Here is a 20,152-nt window from a genome sequence, read left to right as displayed (position 1 = left end):
ATGAGAAGATACTTGTGTGTGTGGGGTAGTACACAAAAGTATGTGTGGGTGTGTGCACTTCACGCACTGCAGTCAGAGGCTGAGTGCTCACACCACCTAGTGGCATTAAGGCCTTGTGTCATTTTGCTTTCATAGGAAACAGCGGGAGGGTTTTTAAAAAGAAAAGCTGTATTCGTACCTGTAGACTAATCACCCATTCAGTCTTTCCATTCACAACAAAGCAAGTGTGCGATGAAACAACAAAGTGAGTCACACTGAGTAAATCTCACCAATAAGCACCAGCACAGAAACAACATGTTATGAAAAGGTAAAACAGCACATGCACGGGGGGGGGGGGGGGGGGGGGGAGTACAGCTGATATGAAAAATGAGTGGAACCAGGGGAAAATGTGGCCGGAGAGGGAGGGAGATGAAAGGATGGATGCAAGGGAAGCTGCAAAATTCAATTGTAGCTCTTCCCCTTAGGCTGTGCGGCTTCACTGAGAGGCTGGGAGAGAGGTGGGAAATGTTAATCCTCTGTGCTCTGCATCTGTTTCTACCTCATTCTTCCCCTCTGCCCTCCCTCACATTCCCTCTTGGTGGAGAACATCCCATCAATCTGGTTAACCTATTGAAACTATGCCTTTTTTCACCTTGTGTTTACTCGTCTACTTCCCTGCCACTGATCATCACAAGGGGAATGCTCTGTCTGCCTTTGACTGCTGGCAACTGCAGAACCAGCATGTATAATGTATAGTGGCGGATGAAAGACAGAGGTGCCTGTCATCTACATGCAAGATTCCTGCTCTCTGGAATTTAAATCTGCACTACCACACAATTCTTCTCATACATTTGTATGTTGAGCAACGAGACACAAAGACGCAATCAAATGATATTTCCCAAACTTGTTGCCCTGTCTTGTAAACTCCTGACGTTTCATATTTAAAGCCTGCATTTGTCCCTGCTTGTTGTATCATAGTTGACACAGCTGTCGCCTGCACGCAATCTGCGTAGCCAGATAGTATTTCACTACATTCCTCAGGCTCCCTGAGCTATTTGTAAGTTTGACTCTCGGACAGCAACTGCAACACGAATCTTTTGTTTCCATTATGCAGCAGTCAGTCAAACCGAGGGGCCGTGTCCACAAACTGTCACCGCTGAGTGCTGTTAAGTACACCGACCACGCTTTGGACTCTCACTCCATCCCAGCCAGTTTGTCAGGGATGAGAAAGAAACAAAGATTGCTCACGCACGCTCGCTCGCTCGCGCACACACACACACACCACTCCCCACACACACCACTCCCCACACACACTTTCACTTATAGCCTTGTAGGGTTACAGGCAAGGAGACAAGCTAGAATACAAAGTTAGGCATTAAGCAGCTGCTACACGCGTGAAAGACAGAAGGAAACTAAAAATCACTTTCTCTTTGGTAATGTTCACCCCCCGTAGCCATGAACGCACAAAAAAATTCAACAACTCAAGAAATGAAAGAAACAATTCCTGTTCAAACAATTCAAGGAAGAAAACACATAAAGAGTATACTGAAAGTAGCAACTTTTTTTTTTGCATTTTGAGATACAACTATTTACATGTAACCAAAGACAATGTCCTTGAAACGGTACAAACTATTTTTTCTCTTCCTGCGATTTTTGTTTTTCCAAATGACAACTCAGAAATATTGTATAAAATAAAAATATCAGCTTCAGGGAAAAAAGTAGTCTAAGCATTTTAAATGTCCATTAACCGCTATGTACAGGAGTATTTACATTCAGACCAGAATTTGCAAAGTAATAAACAGTAAACAGTTGCAGTTGTGTTCACTGCAGCCCTACAAACCAGATAAACCTAATCTGCTTATACAGGCATGGCTGTCATTCAAATCAGTGATAGTACATGTGAGCAGTACAAGACGGAGGAATTCTAAAGGTTCAGGTGCATCATCACAGGTAAAATGACACCACAAAAGAATAAATAAACGGGAGCTTAATGCATGTTGTCCAAAGCAGACACATGAAGATACAATGAGTACAATGAGAGTAAAAACATGAAGCTACATGTGGCTGGACATACAGAAACATGAAAACCACCAGGGAATTAACACAAGCTTAAAAATGACTTTTCTTATTTAATTCAATGCAGCAAGTTTAGTTGAAATTTCATGATTTAAAGCCAAAACCAGAGTTCAATTAAATCTGTCATTATACACGTACTATGTCCAGCCACTGAGCTGTGTCACGTGGGGTCCATTATAATGAAACATGATGTGAAACTTTAGACACAAATGGCATCTCATGAGGTAAAGACTTTGCATTTACAAGGGAGGAGAACATATTAAATTAAATAGATTTTTTAAAAATTAACGTCATTACAAATTCAAAAGGAAGCACAACCATCAATTTTTCTTTGAGTAATTCATCACATCCGTTATACTTGTGAGGTTAAATGCATACTGTAATTACATATTGGTGAATTAACTGAAATTTAAATACTCTCAACAAAATATGAACGAATTTGATAATAGGCAAGAAGGAAATTTAAAACTCATGACAGTGTGTAATTTCCAAGTGCCATTATCAGTCAAATAAAGAACATTCTATAAAAGATGGCATGTCACACAGTCCTGATTTCTTAAAAAGTAATTCATAATTTGGGTGAAATTAAAAAAAATGCCCTCAAGGAAAAAGAAAAATCTAAAAACGTATCAGAGAACACCTATCTGACTTGCTAACTCACACACTTTACAAAATTAACGGGCACAATGAGAATATATTAAAAAAAAAAATAAAAAAAAAATCAAAGTTTAAAAATACTCTTTCCCTTAAACATTCAAGCCAACTGCAAACATGTAGGTAAATGGATGTATGCATTCAAAATCGTTTCACACAGGTTTACAAATAGAGACGTCATTCTAACATCCATGAAAATGATTGTTGTTCATGCTAATCAATGATTTCACCCTTGGCTTTGACATGGATAAGCGAAGATTAAAATGTAATGATCCATAAAATTTGATTCAGAGGTTCATACTCCAGCTAAGCGAACAGGAATCGAGACCGGACGGCAGGCAGAGAGACTCCACCTGCGAGCCCTGCTGCTGTCAAACCTTCTGGGGACGTTAGAAGACGAGGTCTGCTTTGCATCCATCTTTATATTTGACATTCCATGGAGTATTCAGAAACTTGCCAGATTTAGCCTAGCCTCTGCCTGATTCCCAGTTACCTGAGGATGAATCTTGAACCTTTATCTGACACTATCTGCGGCTATAGTTGAGCGGAACTGAAGGAATCTGCATGTCTGTCAGCTAGCAGGGCTTTGGTTCAGGCTGTGCTCCAGAGAGGGAGTGAAACTTCTGTATCTGCGTGTTTAAAACGCACATCAGCGTGTGCCTTTATCGGTGAAAATTCAGAGTGATCACAGCACTGGGTGATCAGGTGAAGTCAAGGGAATGCTGCTGAGACTACAATGACCCCTTGTTGCTCTTGTCAGGTAGGGGTACCATAACAGCCTGGGATCCCTTTAATGTGCAGTCAGAGTGTGAGTCCACGGTTTGGCTGTCTGTTAACAGTGCTCCAGGTAGTCGATGACCCGCGAGATGGACTTTTGCCCTGTGGAGCCCATTGCACACTGTGTGGAGAATAAGAAAACCAAAGACAGGGGTTTGAGGGTGCCAACATGTGCTACCGTACTCGTGAGGTCTTGAGACACCGACAGTGAGGATTTTTGAGGACATTTGAGCTTCTGTTCACTTGAAAAGACGCTATTTATGAAACAGATGGTTCACGTCTTCAGATCTGACAAGATGCGCCACGTCCAAAGCTGCTGCAAAATGCACACATCTGTACCTTAAATTACCTTCATATCACTACTTATGTTATGTACAGCTGTACTGCTTGGACACACAAGAATCACATTTAAGTGCTAATTTATTGATCGCATTTTGTATTATTAAGGCGTGTTACTGCCAAGGATTTTTTGAAAGCTAAGTGCCACTAGAGGTTGTGCAAGTGATTTCTGAGCAGCTAAGAAATTGAGAGACTTTTTAGATGAGTAAAAATCAGTGAGCCTTTTCATAAATTGGTCATACAATATATACTGGCTCTACAGCCAATCTATTTCAGACACATTACACATTCCTCAATCTCTTTGTTAATGAGATCAACTGAATTAAAGCCTTTCCTTATCATCCATATTCTAGTATTTTCTCAGAGAGGAGATGAATGAAGGTGCAGCCAGAGTGCAAAAGCTGCAATTATTTGAAGTTAAAAGGGAAATGTGGCGGTGTAAAGAACCACTGGTCCTCAAAAATGTTTATTTGATCCAAGCCACACCACGGCACAAATAATGTGCTCAATGGGTCCAATTAAATTGGCTTTTTGTAACTTCAATCCAGTTTGCCCCGAGCTAAAGATGACATCAACGCTTTTGAGTGATTATAAAAAAAACATATCTCTAAGGAAAGTATGTTCAGTATTTTTAATCACCTTAAAATGATGGCTTCTCTTTTAGATGGAAAATTTGATTTGATTTGTTGCTATTGTATAATTCTACTATTCATGTGTGTAGTTCCTTACAACATAATTAATCTCAACAGTGTCAGCGTCATCATGCAACACTGGTCCCAGAAGGTCTGTCCTGACAGTCATACTCACAGTGAGGTTCATGAAACTCAAGAATTTCTTCAGCATTTCTGTCATGATGGAGAAATCCCCTTTAGGTAGATGCTTTCTCACAGTAGTCACATTTATCTGAGAGGGACAGAAAGGTGGGTGAGCATGAATATTTTGAGCAGGAAAGAATCTCCAGTCATATTATGTGTGTGTGTGTGTGTGTGTGTGTTTGTGTCAGATATTCTCACCTGGCTGCCCTGGCAGAGACAGCCCAGCAACAGAGCGGTGTAGGAGGCAACAATGCTATCCTCCATATGCTTGCCTGCGTGTTGCAGAGCTACAGCAAACACAAGGGAGAAAGAAAAAGATTCACTATTACAGTTACATATGCTGCTTCTTTTGGAGACGAGGGTTTCAAACTCGCAGTAGAAACAAATTTTAACTGGAAACATCCCTGTGAGAAGGATAATTCACTGATCCATTACCCAGCAGTCTGCACTGTAGCTAAAACATTTAGTAACTTCCTCTGAAAGTGGCACTAAGGACTAATTGTTTTACTGTGTGTACTGGTGGCCGCATTCTATAGGAAGAGCAGAAAAAAAGTAAATAACAGAGGTTTTCATCTCTGAACATACCACTCAACCATAGCCAGTACATGAGCTGTATAACTGTGAATTCATAATTGTATCACTGCTAGAATGACACTGTATTAGTTGGAGGCTTGGACGACTGGACAAACACATAAACTCTCAACAACTGGCTGCATCTACAGCCACTTGATATTTACAGCTCTTTTAAATCACCAAAATAAGTGTCTTTACATTTCTGCCTCATCTGGGTTCAAGGTGTAAAATATGACAAATAATTATTGTTTTAAAGAATCATTTGTGCACCATCAATGCTTGCAATGAAATGAAAAACTAAAGAAATCGTGTGGTATTAGGGCTGCAACTAATGAGTTTTTCCAATATAGATTCATCTGCTGATTACTTTCTCAATGAATTGTTTGGTTTATAAAATGTCAGAATGGTGAAAAATGTCCATTAAGAAACTGGGATTGGTTAATGTTCGGTAAATTATTTCAAATGATCAAAATGATTGTAAATTTATTTTTTCCTCCTGCTATAGTATGTGCATACTCCATTTAAAGGCTTTGTCAGTCAGTGATATAGTACAATTTTGTGAACTCAAAACAAGAAACCCCACCCTCCATCCCTAATTAGCTGAGATGAAGGAAAGGGAATGAAGCCACACTCAGTGTTTCCACACTGTAATCATTACTGTAACATTAGCCACACTTATCAGGATTATGATTTTAAAGCACAAACAAAAAACAGCTCCTCTTACATGCAGATGCATATAAACACCAACCTTTATTTAGATCCAACTCTTCATCCTCCTCCTCCTTCTTCTCAGTTTGGCTGTCATTGGTTTCAGCTGCCACCCACTGGATCTCTCCTGACGTCTCCTGCCACTCTCCGCTTTGGTCCAGTGCCGGTTTGGGAGCCTCACTGATGAGGTCGTCAGTCTTAGCCTCAGCCAGGATGGCAGCGCGCTCCCTCTCCAGGAAGAGCTAGGATTTAGAGAAAAATAAACATGTCACCTCCAAACACAAATTTAAAACTGGAACCACATAAAACAGCAGATTTTTTGTTAATTTAAAGCAAATTAAGGAGTCACAGTTAAGCGGGATAGCCAAGATATTTCTTCATTGCAAGGTCAGTAACAAAATGTGAATGCCAAATACTGTGAAACAAGCCTTTAAGTCTTGGCAGTGAAAAGTAATTTCAAAGTTAATCTCCAAGGTTTTTTTTACAGGCTTTCAGAAAACTTTTCACTCATAAGTCAGTTGGGCAAAGAGTTTAGTTCAAGTAATGTGAATAATAAAGCAAAATATAATTACTATCTTAAAAGTGTGCATCGATTTACACTTGCTTATTATTATTATTATTATTATTATTATACATATACAACTTCAGACTTTCGCATTTACTCAAAAAGCACTGAAGAGAGTAAGAATTTTGAAATTACAGTATCATTCATATTTATTAATTTGCCAGAATGGTGTCTGAAGTATTTCCCTGACAGAAACAGGTGAAACACTGGTTCATCTGATCATACGATACACTGATTTTTCCTCATGGCTGCTCATCACCTGCTGTTTATGCTCACATCTTTACTTCAAAGGCAATCATGAAAAACTCTCTTCTAGTTGAGACCAAAAAAAAAAAAAACAAACCCACAATGACTGCTAAAATATTTATTAATGAGTCCTGGCAGAATTCCTACCTTTACAAGTGCAGCTAGAGCACCAGAGGGTTTGGGCTTGTCAGCCTCATCTCCCTGAGTCTCAGCTGTGCTTGGTGGTGCTACCGCTGCCGCTGCGTCTGATTGTGTTGGGTCAGGAGGCTGCAGCAGGCTGTCTTCCAGACAGGTGTTGTCGACATGGTACTCCATGTCCACCAGACAGTGGCGGTTTCTGGAGCTGTACTCCACAAGGTTAATTAACAGACCCAGACCCTGGTATGCAGAACAGAATACACAAATAAAACACATGCAGGCACAGACATACTCAAAGCTAACACAGGTTGGCAGAATATCTTATCAACAACTATGTGGTGGTGTTGTTGTTTTGTTTTGTTTTGTTCTAGAATGCCTCACCAGCACTCGCACGTCAAAGCGCTGCTCCTGGGGGATGTAGCGTGGGACTCGAAGGACGCAATTCAGAGCAGTTACTATTAGCTGCTCCTGCTCACCTGTCTTTGTGCTTCCCCACTCTGCAGACAAAGTAACAACATCGTTAACCTCTGCTGATATTGGCCATCATGACTCCCTGCTAAGCACCTGAATATTTTATTTCATGGTGAAATCTACTGGTATACCACAGAGGTTTGAGTGAGATCATTGAAGTCTGTGTGACTACACTAATAAGAACATATTCCAATACTGATAGAGTGCAATCATTATATTGGACAAACACTAAGCTGTAATACTGAATATCAACTGACTCTAACTATCCAGAAATTCCAGATAAAACCAACACAAACTGAATAAAGGCAAAATAAAAGCAAAAGCAAAAAATAAAGGTTTTAAATGACTACCATTGTCATGGGTAAGGTTGAGCAGCACTCCTATGACAGCCCTCATACAGTCCTCCACCGCCTTGCCCACGTTATTGAAGCTGCAGTGGGGCAGCGTTGCACCCAACGATGACACAGAGCTGTTGTTTAATGCCCTGCTGTACCGCTGTATCATATCCTCACAGTACCGCAAAGCTCTGAGGAGAGTACAAAAAAGTGATGAGAGACAGTAAAAAGCAGAGTTCAATGGCAGAACTGGGGGACATTTTCAAGAAAACAAGCACAAACAAGGATGAAGGAGAGAGGAGGAAGAGATGAACATAAAGAGAGATGAAGAGCAAGGAGATTCAAAAAGACAACAGATTAAGTTTAGGTGGAACGGTTTTGACTTCTATTCTGTGTCCACCAACCCAAGCTTAATCAGTGGTCAAAGATGAGATCCAACTTTGCATAAAGTTCCTATTAATGGAGCTTGGAAATCTTTATAGGCTTCCACAGTAACAATTACAACCATGTGATTTTCTTTTACCTACAGTGTATGATACACTCATTACTCCTTTAGTTTAGTAAGGTGAAGATGTTTTCATAAAAAGACATCTAAGCAATTGGGAAAGATCCATAGCACCTCTGAACACACCATGTAATATGATGGGTAAAATGGTATTGGAGAAACTACAGAGGCAAACTGAATGAAGTGTAATAGTCAGTGTCTCAGTAGGTGTCCACATCCAGTCAATAATAGCTTCAAGCTGTATCTGCTGCTCACCTGGCAGAGGAGACAATGAGTTGGGAGTCTTTGTAGGCAATCAAGTAACCCTGGTTTTCTGGGTTCTGCACTGTCACCTGTTGGCAGAAGATGAAATAGAAATAAAATCAATAGAGGGGAAAATACAGTGAAATGCTAGATAAGAAGTCAAGAAACCAAAAGGGAGGGGAGACACGTGTGCTGGGTTCAGAGTTTTGGTCAATGGCATTTTAAGCAAGATTGTTGAAGAGACATACACAGAACACAGCCTTTTATCAGGTAACAAAATTTACCAGCAAATTCCCAGCTTTCAGTACTCAATTATTCATGTCCTTGAGTGTCATTCTTGTATGAATCTGATGAAAGAAAGAACCCAATTTGACAGAGCAGTACTTACACTTTCAAGCACTCTCAGACACCTCTCAGCCCCCCATAAAGACGCTACAAGGTTCTCCTTGTCATCCTCTTGGCTCAGGTTCTGCACACACTCTTTCACTGTGGCAACACACAACACAAGGCACATGACTATTACACATCCTGGCAGCTACTTGAAAGTCAACAGCTGTAACACTCGACCTTGGAAAACAGATCTTTGAACATATACGCTACTATAGAGACTTGTAAACTGCCCACTTAAACATAAGTACGGTAGCATCCCACACACCCACCTTTGTCTACAATATGGTCCAAACCTCCCAGTAGCCGCAGTTCTTCTTTGAACCAATCCCCAGCTCTCTTGGAGGTTAGAGAGAGCAATGTCTCCATGGCAAGGTGGCCCGTCTACAACAGAAAGAATAATTACCACTTTGCAGTTGTACGTCTTCACCAGCCAGTCAAGCTGCAGTTTACTTCCATGTCTGGCCCAACTCATATTATATTTAGTGCACACTTTGAAGGAATTTAATAAAATGGAACTAAGTGTATTTGCAAAAACAGCATCCAAAGAAACTAATAGCTTTGTTGGACCAAGTAATTTGACTCTAAAAAGATGGGTACACTTCAACAGAATAATCTTAAATGGTAACACCCAACGTTCTTCACATCAACTTCCACAAAATTACAAAACTTAGATGTTCAAGGAGCACAACCACTGCGATCAGCATGAGGGGCATTAAAACTAGATCAGATTAACATTTTATGCTAAATTTTGATTAGGTTTTTACAAAACACATTTCCAAGTATTCAAGTATTTATGAAATTTTGCTTGTTAAAGAAGGAACCATTGAGAAAAAGAAATCAGAGAAGGTGGTTGCTTATCCGTGTTCTCTAAGCATTTCATTTTTCAAGGACAACGCACCGTGATATTTTCCAGGTCAAGATGTTTATTGTGCACGGTCTCACACAGCTTCCTGATCTTCTCCTTGACCTTTGCAACCTCCTTTGCAGTGAGCTGATCCTGGTGGGCCGGGTAGTCTTGGTCCAGCTCCAGCAGCTTGATCATTAGCTCCAGACATGCCCTATCCAGATCCATGTTAAGACGATCCCGACTCAGAATATACATCAGGGCAGCCGTGCACAGAGCAAGGTTCTGGTAGAAGAATAGAGACCAGCTTTAAGAAAGTGGTGTAGAGCATATAGAGGTGCGACAAGGTGATCAAAGGGTGATCAATGATTTGACCACACCGGACCACTGTCGGACAATTAGCTTGGAGGGTAACAAACAATCATGTGAATGAATATACAACCAAGGAAAGCTCTCAGCCGAAATACTGCATCCCAAGAAAAGGTTACACTTCTGGGATGACTGAAACCACAAGGCTTTGACCTGAATTCAACAATTACAAGAAACTGTACAGGTCACCCTGTTATTGCTAGTTACTTAAGGCCAGTAAAAAAAAAAAAACAGTCTTGTAAAATGCTGACAATTTAGCAAAAAAGTTGACAGTGGAAACTAATAATGTATGTCCGCATGTCTTCTCACAAAAAAACTTATATAGAGTCAGTGTGTCTCCCCTCACTGTTTCTGGGTCATTCATTAGCTAAACACTCCAGCTCAGGCTCATGGTTCAAATTCCCTGATTCAAGACGTTGGAAATTAACTTTAAGGGAATACACTTCCATCTATTATAAAGTAAACAACAAGAGTAGCAATTATTCAGAAGTGGTAAATGTATCACCATACCAAAGTTTTTGAGGGAGATGACCAAATTAAACTGAAAAAGCAGGTGACAGAAAAGAGTTTTACTGACCGGGTGTTGCGGTGCATCACTGAGCATTTTGAAGACCTGTGCCACTTTCCCTCTGGCCCGCAGGTGCATCCTGAAACTGGGCATGGCACACCTTGTGGCCAGGCTGATTATACTGGAGCAGTGAGAGGGAGACAGAGAAAAGGTAATGATTACACATATTTTGGGTCAAATATTTATCAGTCTTGTTCTAAAAACTAATATGAATGAGGCAGAATGCAGAACAGCCTGCTTCCTAACCCCTATCACCATTTGTGATTCCCATTTCCAACATGTTTTGTTTTGCATTTCTCTCTTGTCTTTTCACCCTCTTCCCTCTGCATGTCTAAAAACTGAAAAACATCCCAAAGGAGGCTGGACTCCCTGCAGCTTTTTCTGAAGCCAAGGTTGTGTCTCCTGAGTAGATTCCATTTTCACAACAGAATGGCTGTATGCTTTATCATACTACAGAAAAACACATTTTATCTTGCCATATTGCCCCAACAGACTGTGGAAATGAAAGCGAGACATAGGAAAAGAGCAGAGAGGAAAGCAAAATATCGGCACACACACTGGCTCCTTTTTATTTAATATTTCTTTTATAATTTTGATTCAAAAAACAATCTTTCATTTTTGGTGTTTATTTTAAAGGAAAATAGGGAAAACAAATCAAAGCTCAAATAAAACCAAAAGAATAAAAGAAGCAGGAGGACACGTTGTGAAAAACTGTCGCTGTCATTGTTATACTGCATGTGAAGATTGAAGAGAAAACATCTTAAACATATTCATTTTGTATAGCTACCTCCTGCTGCTCTCTGATAGCACAGTAATTGTTATTGTTTTGTTTACTTTAATTAAGGACCATTGTACAAATTATATAAAGCTTTGATCAACTAAAGCAGCTGTTCCTCCAATTGCTTTATAATTAGGCTAATACTTGCTGACTTGTACAGCTAAAGTGACAGGCCATTCAATCAATTTAGGGAGGTGCTTCGTACTCTTAGAAATCAGTAACAACAACGTCTATGTCAGAGCAGACTTACAGCATCTAAGCGTCCCTGTGTAGAACGCAACAAAGAAGGCAGCATGTTTTTTTCCACTTACCTAAGGCATCTTGTGTTGAGTGGCTGACTGCTCTTCAGCCCTGTTTCCAGGTACTCAAAGTCATCTGTGAACTCTTGATTCTCTCCGAACTCCACCACGTCATTGAAGTGCTTCACATGCTGCACCACCGTATACAGCTGGTGGAAGGGGGATGGGGTTAATTACAGCTAATTGGGAAGAAGTGCATTTGCCCAGACATAAACTCAACTTGCACAAACACACATACACAAACACAGGGAGAGAAATGCTCTCATTGTTCAATTCCTCTCGACTGGTTCCACTACCAGCAATAGCTGACTGTGCTAATACCCCTCATCAATCTGCTCAGCAGTGGAGTTAGGGCCTAATCAGCAGTTGACTCTGTATGTTTACCAATATCAGAAGTCATGCTGTGTGGGCACTCAGCATGACACAGGAGGGAGGACCTCAGCTTAAGACAACACCAGTGTGTAGCGACAGTTTAGCTGAAACCATTTTACCTCGGGGGATCTGCAGCTAATAGATTGATCTGGGGCCAGGAAGCCCATCTGTAAATGACACAAGCTGTAGGGGAGTTTAAATTAACAGCAACAGTCCTCACTGCTACTTCTAACCCATGTGGGGGTTCAAATAAACAATGGTAAGCTTGACAACATGCTTCAAATGAATGCTACGCTTTCAGTATAAAACACGAATCAAATGTATAAAAGCAATTTGGCTGAGTATGAAAAAGACAGGTTAATTAATTACAGCATGCAAACAAACGTAGTGTGAACTGAATACAAGTATTACATTTCAAAAGACTGAGTGCCTCCTCATTCCTCTGCTGTTCAGCATACATCCAAAAACATCTCAGCATTCTTCAGACTCACCTCCTTGTGCTCCTTCCTGCACTTGAGCGCTGTGACAATATCCTGGTTGGGTCGCGTGGGAATGGTCTCAGACTTAATGACTTTGGGCGGAGGTGGAGGGGCTTTGAACAAGCCATCATCTTTATGGGAGTTGCTGTCCTTGCTGCTGCTCGATAAAATGGCCTGAGGAAGAAAGAGGCGGAGAAATGGGACTCATACCAAAGCAACAAAATCTGCTTAATGACATGTCCGCAAGATTTACCACAGCTGAATAGTCTGTTAAGCACACAAGTCTTTAATAAGTGTTGTTAACAGATGTCAGATGAGGTAGTGCAAAGTTAACAGCAACTTTTAAATCCCAGTTGCCAGACTCTGGTTAGCTTGTCTCTCAACCAACATGTATTTCCATAGGGGAAATTCAACAATATACAAGTAAACCGTGGTTCACTTGTCTGGGGAAATAACTCCACTAAAAAGAAGCACACTAATTAGTGTAATTAATACAGAACTGTTGACTACTATGAGACCAATAAACAACATCCTTGACTGTGGACAGTAGGGAATGGGGGAATTCAGTAAATAAATGGTACAAGTATTCGCTTTACATAACACCCTGAAATATAGCTTGCGTGCTTTGTGTGCAAAATTAATGCATACAATTAAAACAACAGCTTTTAACATTGCAACTTCACCCTCTTCACTCGCTGATAGTCCAGTTCATGACAAGGTGCCCTGTGATTAGTTTTCTAAAAACAAACACACAAAAAAAAACCCACAACAAAGCTAAAAATAACACCTGTAACAACAAAGTGAGTGATATCTTACTGGAGCAGTTTGAGATCGAGAGAGAGGAGGCACAGGCATCTCTTCGGGCTCAGGTTGGTTCCAGTGGCGAGCGTTGTACACAGCTTTAGCAGGCGACTGGAACACGGCAAAAAATTTTAGGAATTAGTCAATGGGCTGAAAAAAGACTGAACATAACACCTGATACAACAATATTGTTTCATGTAGATTCATTCGTGTAGTGATAGATAACCATCATTGCAGTAAAAATCTTCAGACAACTAAAACAGACAGGACAAACAGGACAAAAAGACTATAATGAAACACTTCCATGTTAATCTCCATAAACCATTCTGGCACAAAGCTTAAGTTATTGCTGTGAATTAGTACAACCGAACACATAAATATTGCATACTGCAATCATGATGATAGACTGAGACAACAGCAACCTCAGTGTGGAGCACAACAGTCCCCAAGCAGCACAAAACAGTTCCTGAAAATGACACATTGTGCAACTCAATTATATAAGTTTTGTTGATGATAGAAACACTAAACACACAGAATAAGGAAGACAGACCACAAATAACCCAAAGCCACCGCGAAACGTGATTCAGATAAACAAAGCAAATGTGGGCTTTACACACAGTACCACAAATCAAAGCTGAGTTACTCAGATAGATATGGGCTTGACCAAGAGGTAACATTCAGACCCCCTTAACAATGGAAGACAGTACAGTGCGTGCAACTGAACACACATTTCCTCCATTCATGTGAGACTGCTGTCACAGATTAATCCCTGAGCATCACTATTCAGAGCTGTAAGTCTGCAGCTGTAGTCCTAGCACACATTACTGCTGAACCACAGAATTACATTCCCTGGAAATGACAACCAAATAAATTTAGGTTTCAGTTCAGTGTCTTCCCTGCCTATGTAATCTCTTTTTCTCTGCTCTCTCCCATTATCTCAGTCTATTTTTAGATAACTGGATATTACATAATTGTCATTTAAACACCAATAACATAAAAAGATAGGCCTGCTCATAGCCAAGTGGCCTCAGACCCAGAGTTCAACCCTGGCCAGGAAGGCAGGTTATATAACTCACCTTGACTCTTTCATATTGATCACAGACTCCTGTTAAACCTGTGTCAATATGAATGGGTCAAGAGATTCCTGCCTGCTTGGTTTCCTAGTGTAACTACAAAGCAATAGGCCTAATGAGCAACTACTCAAAGAAAGTGGTGCATAATAAAGAACAAATGATGCTTTGCCTGAAAGCACACAGACTCAGATCATTTCTGGTATGCTCATATACCTTTTTGGGTCCACTGAAGATCTTTTTGAGTCCACTGCCAATGTCCTTGGATTTTTCACTCTGCTTCCCTGAGCGTCCTTTCTGCCCCTCAGTGCCACCAGGACTGGAGTCATCAGAGAAGTCAAAAGCATCTGTTGGAGAAACCGCATCAGTATTTAAATGGACTGAACATTAACCACACAGGGTCATCCAAGCGCTCCCAATTAAAGAAATGTTTTAGAAGCTAGTAAAGTTGGATCACGCAACAAATATCAATCACACTATGACCGAAACCGTTTTTGTCTCCTTATGCTAAAGGCCAGCTCACCTGTATTGCTGCTGGTCTGACTGTCCTGAGAATCACTGGTATGAGGGCTGTCCACACTGGAGCTCAGAGCAGCCAAGGCTGCAGCCGCCTTCTTGGCTTTCTTCTCTTTTGCCTGAGAGTTCTCATCATCGCTGTCACTCTCACTCAGGTCATCGAAGCCAAAGTACTTGATCTTGTAACTACTCTTCCCTGCCACGCCACCTTCAGACCCCTCCTCGCCCTCCTGGTCCTCTTTGTCCTCAAAGCCAAAGAATTCTAGCTTTGTCTCAGTCTTGGTCTTCTTGGTCTTTGTTTGAGTAGGTCTGAACCTAGAAAAACACAGAGAGAAGATTTGTTTTTGCATGTTTGTATTGTTAGTGGTTTTTCCTGAGACTGTGGGAAAGATGTGGAAACTGGAGCAGGACAAGCACAGCAAAAAGCATGCCTTGAAGCTTAACAAATAAAACAAAACAACATTCAGAAGAAGGCCCCCAAACTTTTGGATAACTGAATGAACAGAAAACCCTTTCAAAGTCAGACAACAGTTAAAAGAGAAGACAACATGATATTAGTGTTCAGAACCCAAAAAAGCATAATTCATAATGAGCCTATAATAGACCATAAATGCTACATAAACTAACGACAGTGTCTTCAGGCAGCTGACCTAGGCATCATCTGACACTGAAAATACTTCTTATTATCATTAAAGTAAATTCACTCAGGCTGAGTGACGTGGCATTGCATGCAATGCTGTTAATATACTAATCTAGATGTATATGAATTCCTGCTCATTTCTGCCATTCTGATTTTTGCTTCAGAGCTAGGTTTCAGTCATATTCATACAACAAACCAAAGACTGATTTGCTGTCAGTTTTGCTCCAACTGCTGTGTGTTTATCTATCTATATAGATTCCTGTAATATTTCAAAGTGACCTGACTTCTTTAAGAAAAGCAGTAAAAAAGTGTACCACTTTCAAACTATTATCAAGAAATGGCTTACAATTCGGCAGCAGGTAACACCTCCAGATAAATCACAAGCCTTTATAATAAAAGTCGTGCAGCACTGCACGCAATTATACCACTTGAATAATACTTACAGTTGGAGTCCATTTTGCAACTGCAGAGATAGCAAACCCTTAGACAAATTGTTTCCTTTCAGACATCTATAATGAGGTCTATTGCTACAGTATGCATTTTGCTCCTGTGCATCTGAACAAATTATATTTTATACTATTCAGTCCTAATGGTGGATCCAGTGAAGTTTAAGACAGGTTGTTCAAAGCCACACTGTGGATGGATGACTGTGTGTGGACAAGTGCACAGTGAAGCACAATACCAAAGTGATGTTCATTATTTGCGGCTGACTCATTTTATTGTGTATGTATGGTGCTAGAAATCAGAATATTTCATGAGTGCAAAATCTTAAATGACTCACACCAGACAAAGAATTTCTGAAAACTTATGATCAGACTATATGAAAGTGACTTTTTGTCCCCATCATCCATGCCCACAACTTAATAGAAAAAAACAACCAAACAAACAACAAAAAAACCTAAAAGTGACTGCTGTGATTGCAGGATTTTAAAGACAACTTTTTAGTAATGTCCATAATGCAGGCTCTTAAGACAAACAAACAGAAAAGACTCACCTGGTAGGTTTGGGTGGCGGAGCATCTGACTTCTTCTTCATTTGGCCCGCCTCTCCAAGATCCGCAGGGGCAGCTGGGGTGATCAGATCGTCAGTGCTCCGCTCCATTGAGTCCTGGATGGTGACGTTACACACTGATAGACATGAAGGGTGCAGAACCGTGTAGTCCCGTACCCTCCCACCGCCCCTGCCTGCAGGCTTGGCTGCTGTTTTAGTACTGGCAGCTGTATTACTTGCACTAGCAGAAAGGACACTGTTGGGTTTATCTTGGGCACTCGCTTTTTCAGTGAGCTTGTTGCTGTTGTTTTCAGCAGGTTCAGAGGATGTTTTGTTAGGCCGGTTGGGCCGCTGGTATTTCTTGCTGTTAGAGGCCCTTAGGGTAAATGGTGATGGGGGAATATTGTCCACTGGCTCTGGTGGAGGCTCTGTGGGAGGCTCCAGGTCTGCACTTTTCATCTCTTCTAATGGCATTCCATCATAAGAGGAAGACATCTGGAAGTCTCTGCTGCCACTTGGTGCATCAGTAGACAGTTTAAGGGTGGTGTCTAAATTTGGAGAGGAAGAAGTGGGCCTCTGGGATGCTGAAATGTTCAGATCATCAGAGGGGACGGTGTTTGAGAAAGAGGCCACGCATGCAGGTTTCTGGTTGCTATTTGATGAACTTTTGTACCAGGGCTGGCTATTTTTAACAACCTTCTCTTCCAATGTTGGTTTGCCTGGAGAAGAAAATTGCAGATGGTCACATAAAAAAGCTGACATTGCAACTAAATGGCTAGCAAGTACTATCAGAGAGAAATTATGAAATGACAGGTAGACTACAAATAGTAACTGTTGTGACATAAGACAATGACGGGCAAACTGTAAGGCATAAATACATTTGTCTAGCTTAAGTATTGAAAACTTACTTGTGAGCGTGGCTGTTGAGCTTGCAGAGCCCTGTGCAGAAGTCACAACAGTGGCTGGCCCACTGCCCTGCACTGCAGTTGTCTTTGTCACATTCCCTTCACTGACTTTCAACTGGGACACATTGTGAGAGGTCACAGTTTTGGACTCATCATCACTGTCAAACCCAAATGGGTCTTCTTCACTGTCACTATCCTCAAGCCTGGGCCTCTTGGGAAGCTCAGAAACGTCAGATTTTAACAGAGGCCTTTTGGCTCCCAGCTGAGCCTTGTAGGTGGTTTCCCCCCATTTGGTGGTCAGTGTGGGCCTTTTATTGGAGAAGACCTCTTCAAATTTCGAATTAGCCTCCCCTCCCTTGCGGTTGTATGTTTTACCGAATCTGGATGTCATGGTGAATGTTTTATGTTACATATTCCCTGTGAAATAAAGCAGAGAACATTCAATATTCAACGTACCCACTCAACGTCAAATATGAACTTAACGCTACTAATATAGTGATACAGTTGAACAACATTTTACAGCAAGCAAAAGAAATAACCTGTGTGTTTTAACAATCACGCTGGCAAGATTAACTCTGCGTTAGCTCATAAGTTCTGTGTCAACTATTGGTTAGCATAGCTAGATCAAGCAGCGTAGCTTTCAAATAATATTACCTATCGTATGTGCGCAATACGACAGGAAGCTAGAGCAACTTGGATTAACTTTGGTAAAACTTGGATTTGATTATTTTACTAACGTCACACTAACGAGAGTTAACTCATCAGCGTCTGTTAACTCTAGCTAGGCCTGCTCCAGCTTGTAAAGTTACTATAAAGTTAGCCGTTAGCTTCAACACTGCTAAACTATGCTAACGTTAGCCCCCTGTTTATATCTCACAACTGGCCGCGTCAGATATCTTAAGTTTTGCGTTTTAAATACGTTAAAAGTAATCTCACACGTACATTTGAATGTGGAGGTTGATGTTTAAAATCACCCTGAGTACAAAAGAATAGCAGTGCACACTCTTACCTTTCAACTCCGGCGACCAGCTAACCGTCCGCTTGTTTCTTAGCCAACCGGCTAGGCCTGTCGCACAAATCAAGCGGGTAAAGTCCGTTCAACGCACGAGAAACAACACTAGAAACACATCTCTAGCCCGAAAATGTCCCCGAAGCAATGGTCGTCAATAAAGAAAAGCGACCTACACGTACCACTGGCTAGTATAGTCTAAATATAGTGGATAATCCGGACATTTTGCATTTTGTAGTGCAACTGACGGCCATTAAAATATCCCCTCCCTCCTCGTTCCCTGGCAAGACCCCTGTGCAGTGCGCAGCACGAAGAGAGTTGACCAATCAGCAGCAAGGATGGTTTCCTGTGTTTTGAGACTCCGTCAGCAAACATGACTCTGATTGGTTTAAACCGTAAACCGTGATAAACCATAGAGGGCGCTGGAGGACCACATTAGTTATTTGAAACTTGAAGACGTGCCAAAGAAAAGCGGAGCGGATGGTGTCGTCTGTTTCCAGTGTTTTTCTCACAATCTTCCGTGCATTGTTAACTTTAACAAATTAACTTTACCATAACCCATTACTGTACGCACATTTCGCCAGATGAATTTTAAGAAGCGCAAATATGATCATTTGCAAACGGTATTTGAATGTAACTAAGTTCATTTACTCAAGTACTGTACCACTGCACGGTACCACTGGTACGTTATTGATTTTAATAATTTTCATTAATTTTTTTTTTATAATTTTGAGGTTTTGAGGCTTCTTTTTTGGACAAAACAAGCACTGTGAAGGTGTCGCTTTGGGCTTTTGGCAATTCTGACTGGTTTCTCTCGTGATTTTCTGAATTTCTAGAAAGCAAGCAATCAGTCAAGATAATGATCACCACATTAACCTATACTGAAAACAATCATTAGCAGCAGTAGTACATAAAATAGTTAGTTTGCTCAAAATTAGCTCAGTCAAAACATGTTACCTAAATTAAGCAGCTTTGGACAGCACAAAACAGAACAAACATTTAGGCTAATTTTCTCCTGTTTTGCTTGTGAGCTACCTAACAAGTGAATTTCCTCGCTGTGGAATCAAAAAAGTTTTATCTTATCATCTCTTAAAGCAAGTTTTAAATTCTTTCATTTTTTCTTTAAACTATAATCTACATGGCTTAAAATAAGGGACCTAAAAGGATGAATTTCTGGTTAATAGTTACTAATTAATCTTACAGTAAATTAAATAACATGTTTAAAAGGTTGGTTCACTGAAATTAGAAATCATGTTTACTGTAGGGCAATTTGCTCTGCAGAAAGTGGTTCCAATGAAAACCGTTTATGGGTAGCCAGGGCATTTCCCTGGAAATTCAAGTTGCAGTTGATTTCCCTTCATTTTCATCATAAATACCTATACCTATCTGAAATCTGAAAGAAAATTAAAGTTTGACACAAGCAATAGAAATGTAATTCTAAACAGCCAAGTCTGGTTGTTGTGTGCTCACTGGACTGAATGTTCAAACACCTGCAGCATGCTGGAAACAGAAAGAATATAGATCACAGACACTGACACTGGTCTTGGGCCCAGATGGTGTCAAATGAATAAACGGTGTGTTATAAACAGCCCAGGTCTGCGGGGCAAAGTGGTTCCAACTGTATCAACACTGAAATGACCATTACTCAGCCTTGACAGGCATCACAACATCGCCTTCAAAGCATGTATGTCCTCATAA

General features: G+C 40.7%; 1 protein-coding gene across 1 annotated transcript; it reads right to left on the bottom strand.

The window, feature by feature from the left end:
- Nucleotides 1-1,525: 1,525 nt before the first annotated feature.
- On the bottom strand, nt 1,526-18,726 carry wapla (WAPL cohesin release factor a). Its single transcript, XM_041049881.1, has 20 exons — nt 18,455-18,726; nt 17,449-17,862; nt 16,545-17,259; nt 14,918-15,225; nt 14,611-14,741; nt 13,340-13,435; nt 12,536-12,697; nt 11,685-11,821; nt 10,605-10,716; nt 9,713-9,943; nt 9,084-9,195; nt 8,813-8,910; nt 8,437-8,513; nt 7,692-7,867; nt 7,252-7,367; nt 6,880-7,110; nt 5,962-6,163; nt 4,839-4,927; nt 4,633-4,728; nt 1,526-3,607 (listed from the first exon to the last, which is right to left on the bottom strand). Exons 2-20 carry the CDS (start codon nt 17,834-17,836, stop codon nt 3,542-3,544), a joined length of 3,543 nt encoding a protein of 1,180 aa, XP_040905815.1. The 5' UTR covers nt 17,837-17,862; nt 18,455-18,726; the 3' UTR covers nt 1,526-3,541.
- Between the last annotated feature and the right edge of the window lie 1,426 nt (nt 18,727-20,152).

The sequence above is a fragment of the Toxotes jaculatrix genome, chromosome 11, assembly GCF_017976425.1.
Source record: "Toxotes jaculatrix isolate fToxJac2 chromosome 11, fToxJac2.pri, whole genome shotgun sequence".
Taxonomy (NCBI): domain Eukaryota; kingdom Metazoa; phylum Chordata; class Actinopteri; family Toxotidae; genus Toxotes; species Toxotes jaculatrix.
This window is presented reverse-complemented; position numbering and strand designations above follow the sequence as displayed.

What these genes read in the sequence shown, in the direction of transcription:
- wapla (XM_041049881.1), bottom strand. Translation starts at nt 17,836, where the DNA reads ATGACATCCAGATTCGGTAAAACATACAACCGCAAGGGAGGGGAGGCT. An exon ending in CTCAACACAAGATGCCTTAG is followed by an intron (nt 10,717 to 11,684) that starts GTAAGTGGAAAA and finishes TCACTGCTCCAG; the next exon opens with TATAATCAGCCTGGCCACAA. An exon ending in TGAGTTTCATGAACCTCACT is followed by an intron (nt 3,608 to 4,632) that starts GTGAGTATGACT and finishes TTCTCCACACAG; the next exon opens with TGTGCAATGGGCTCCACAGG.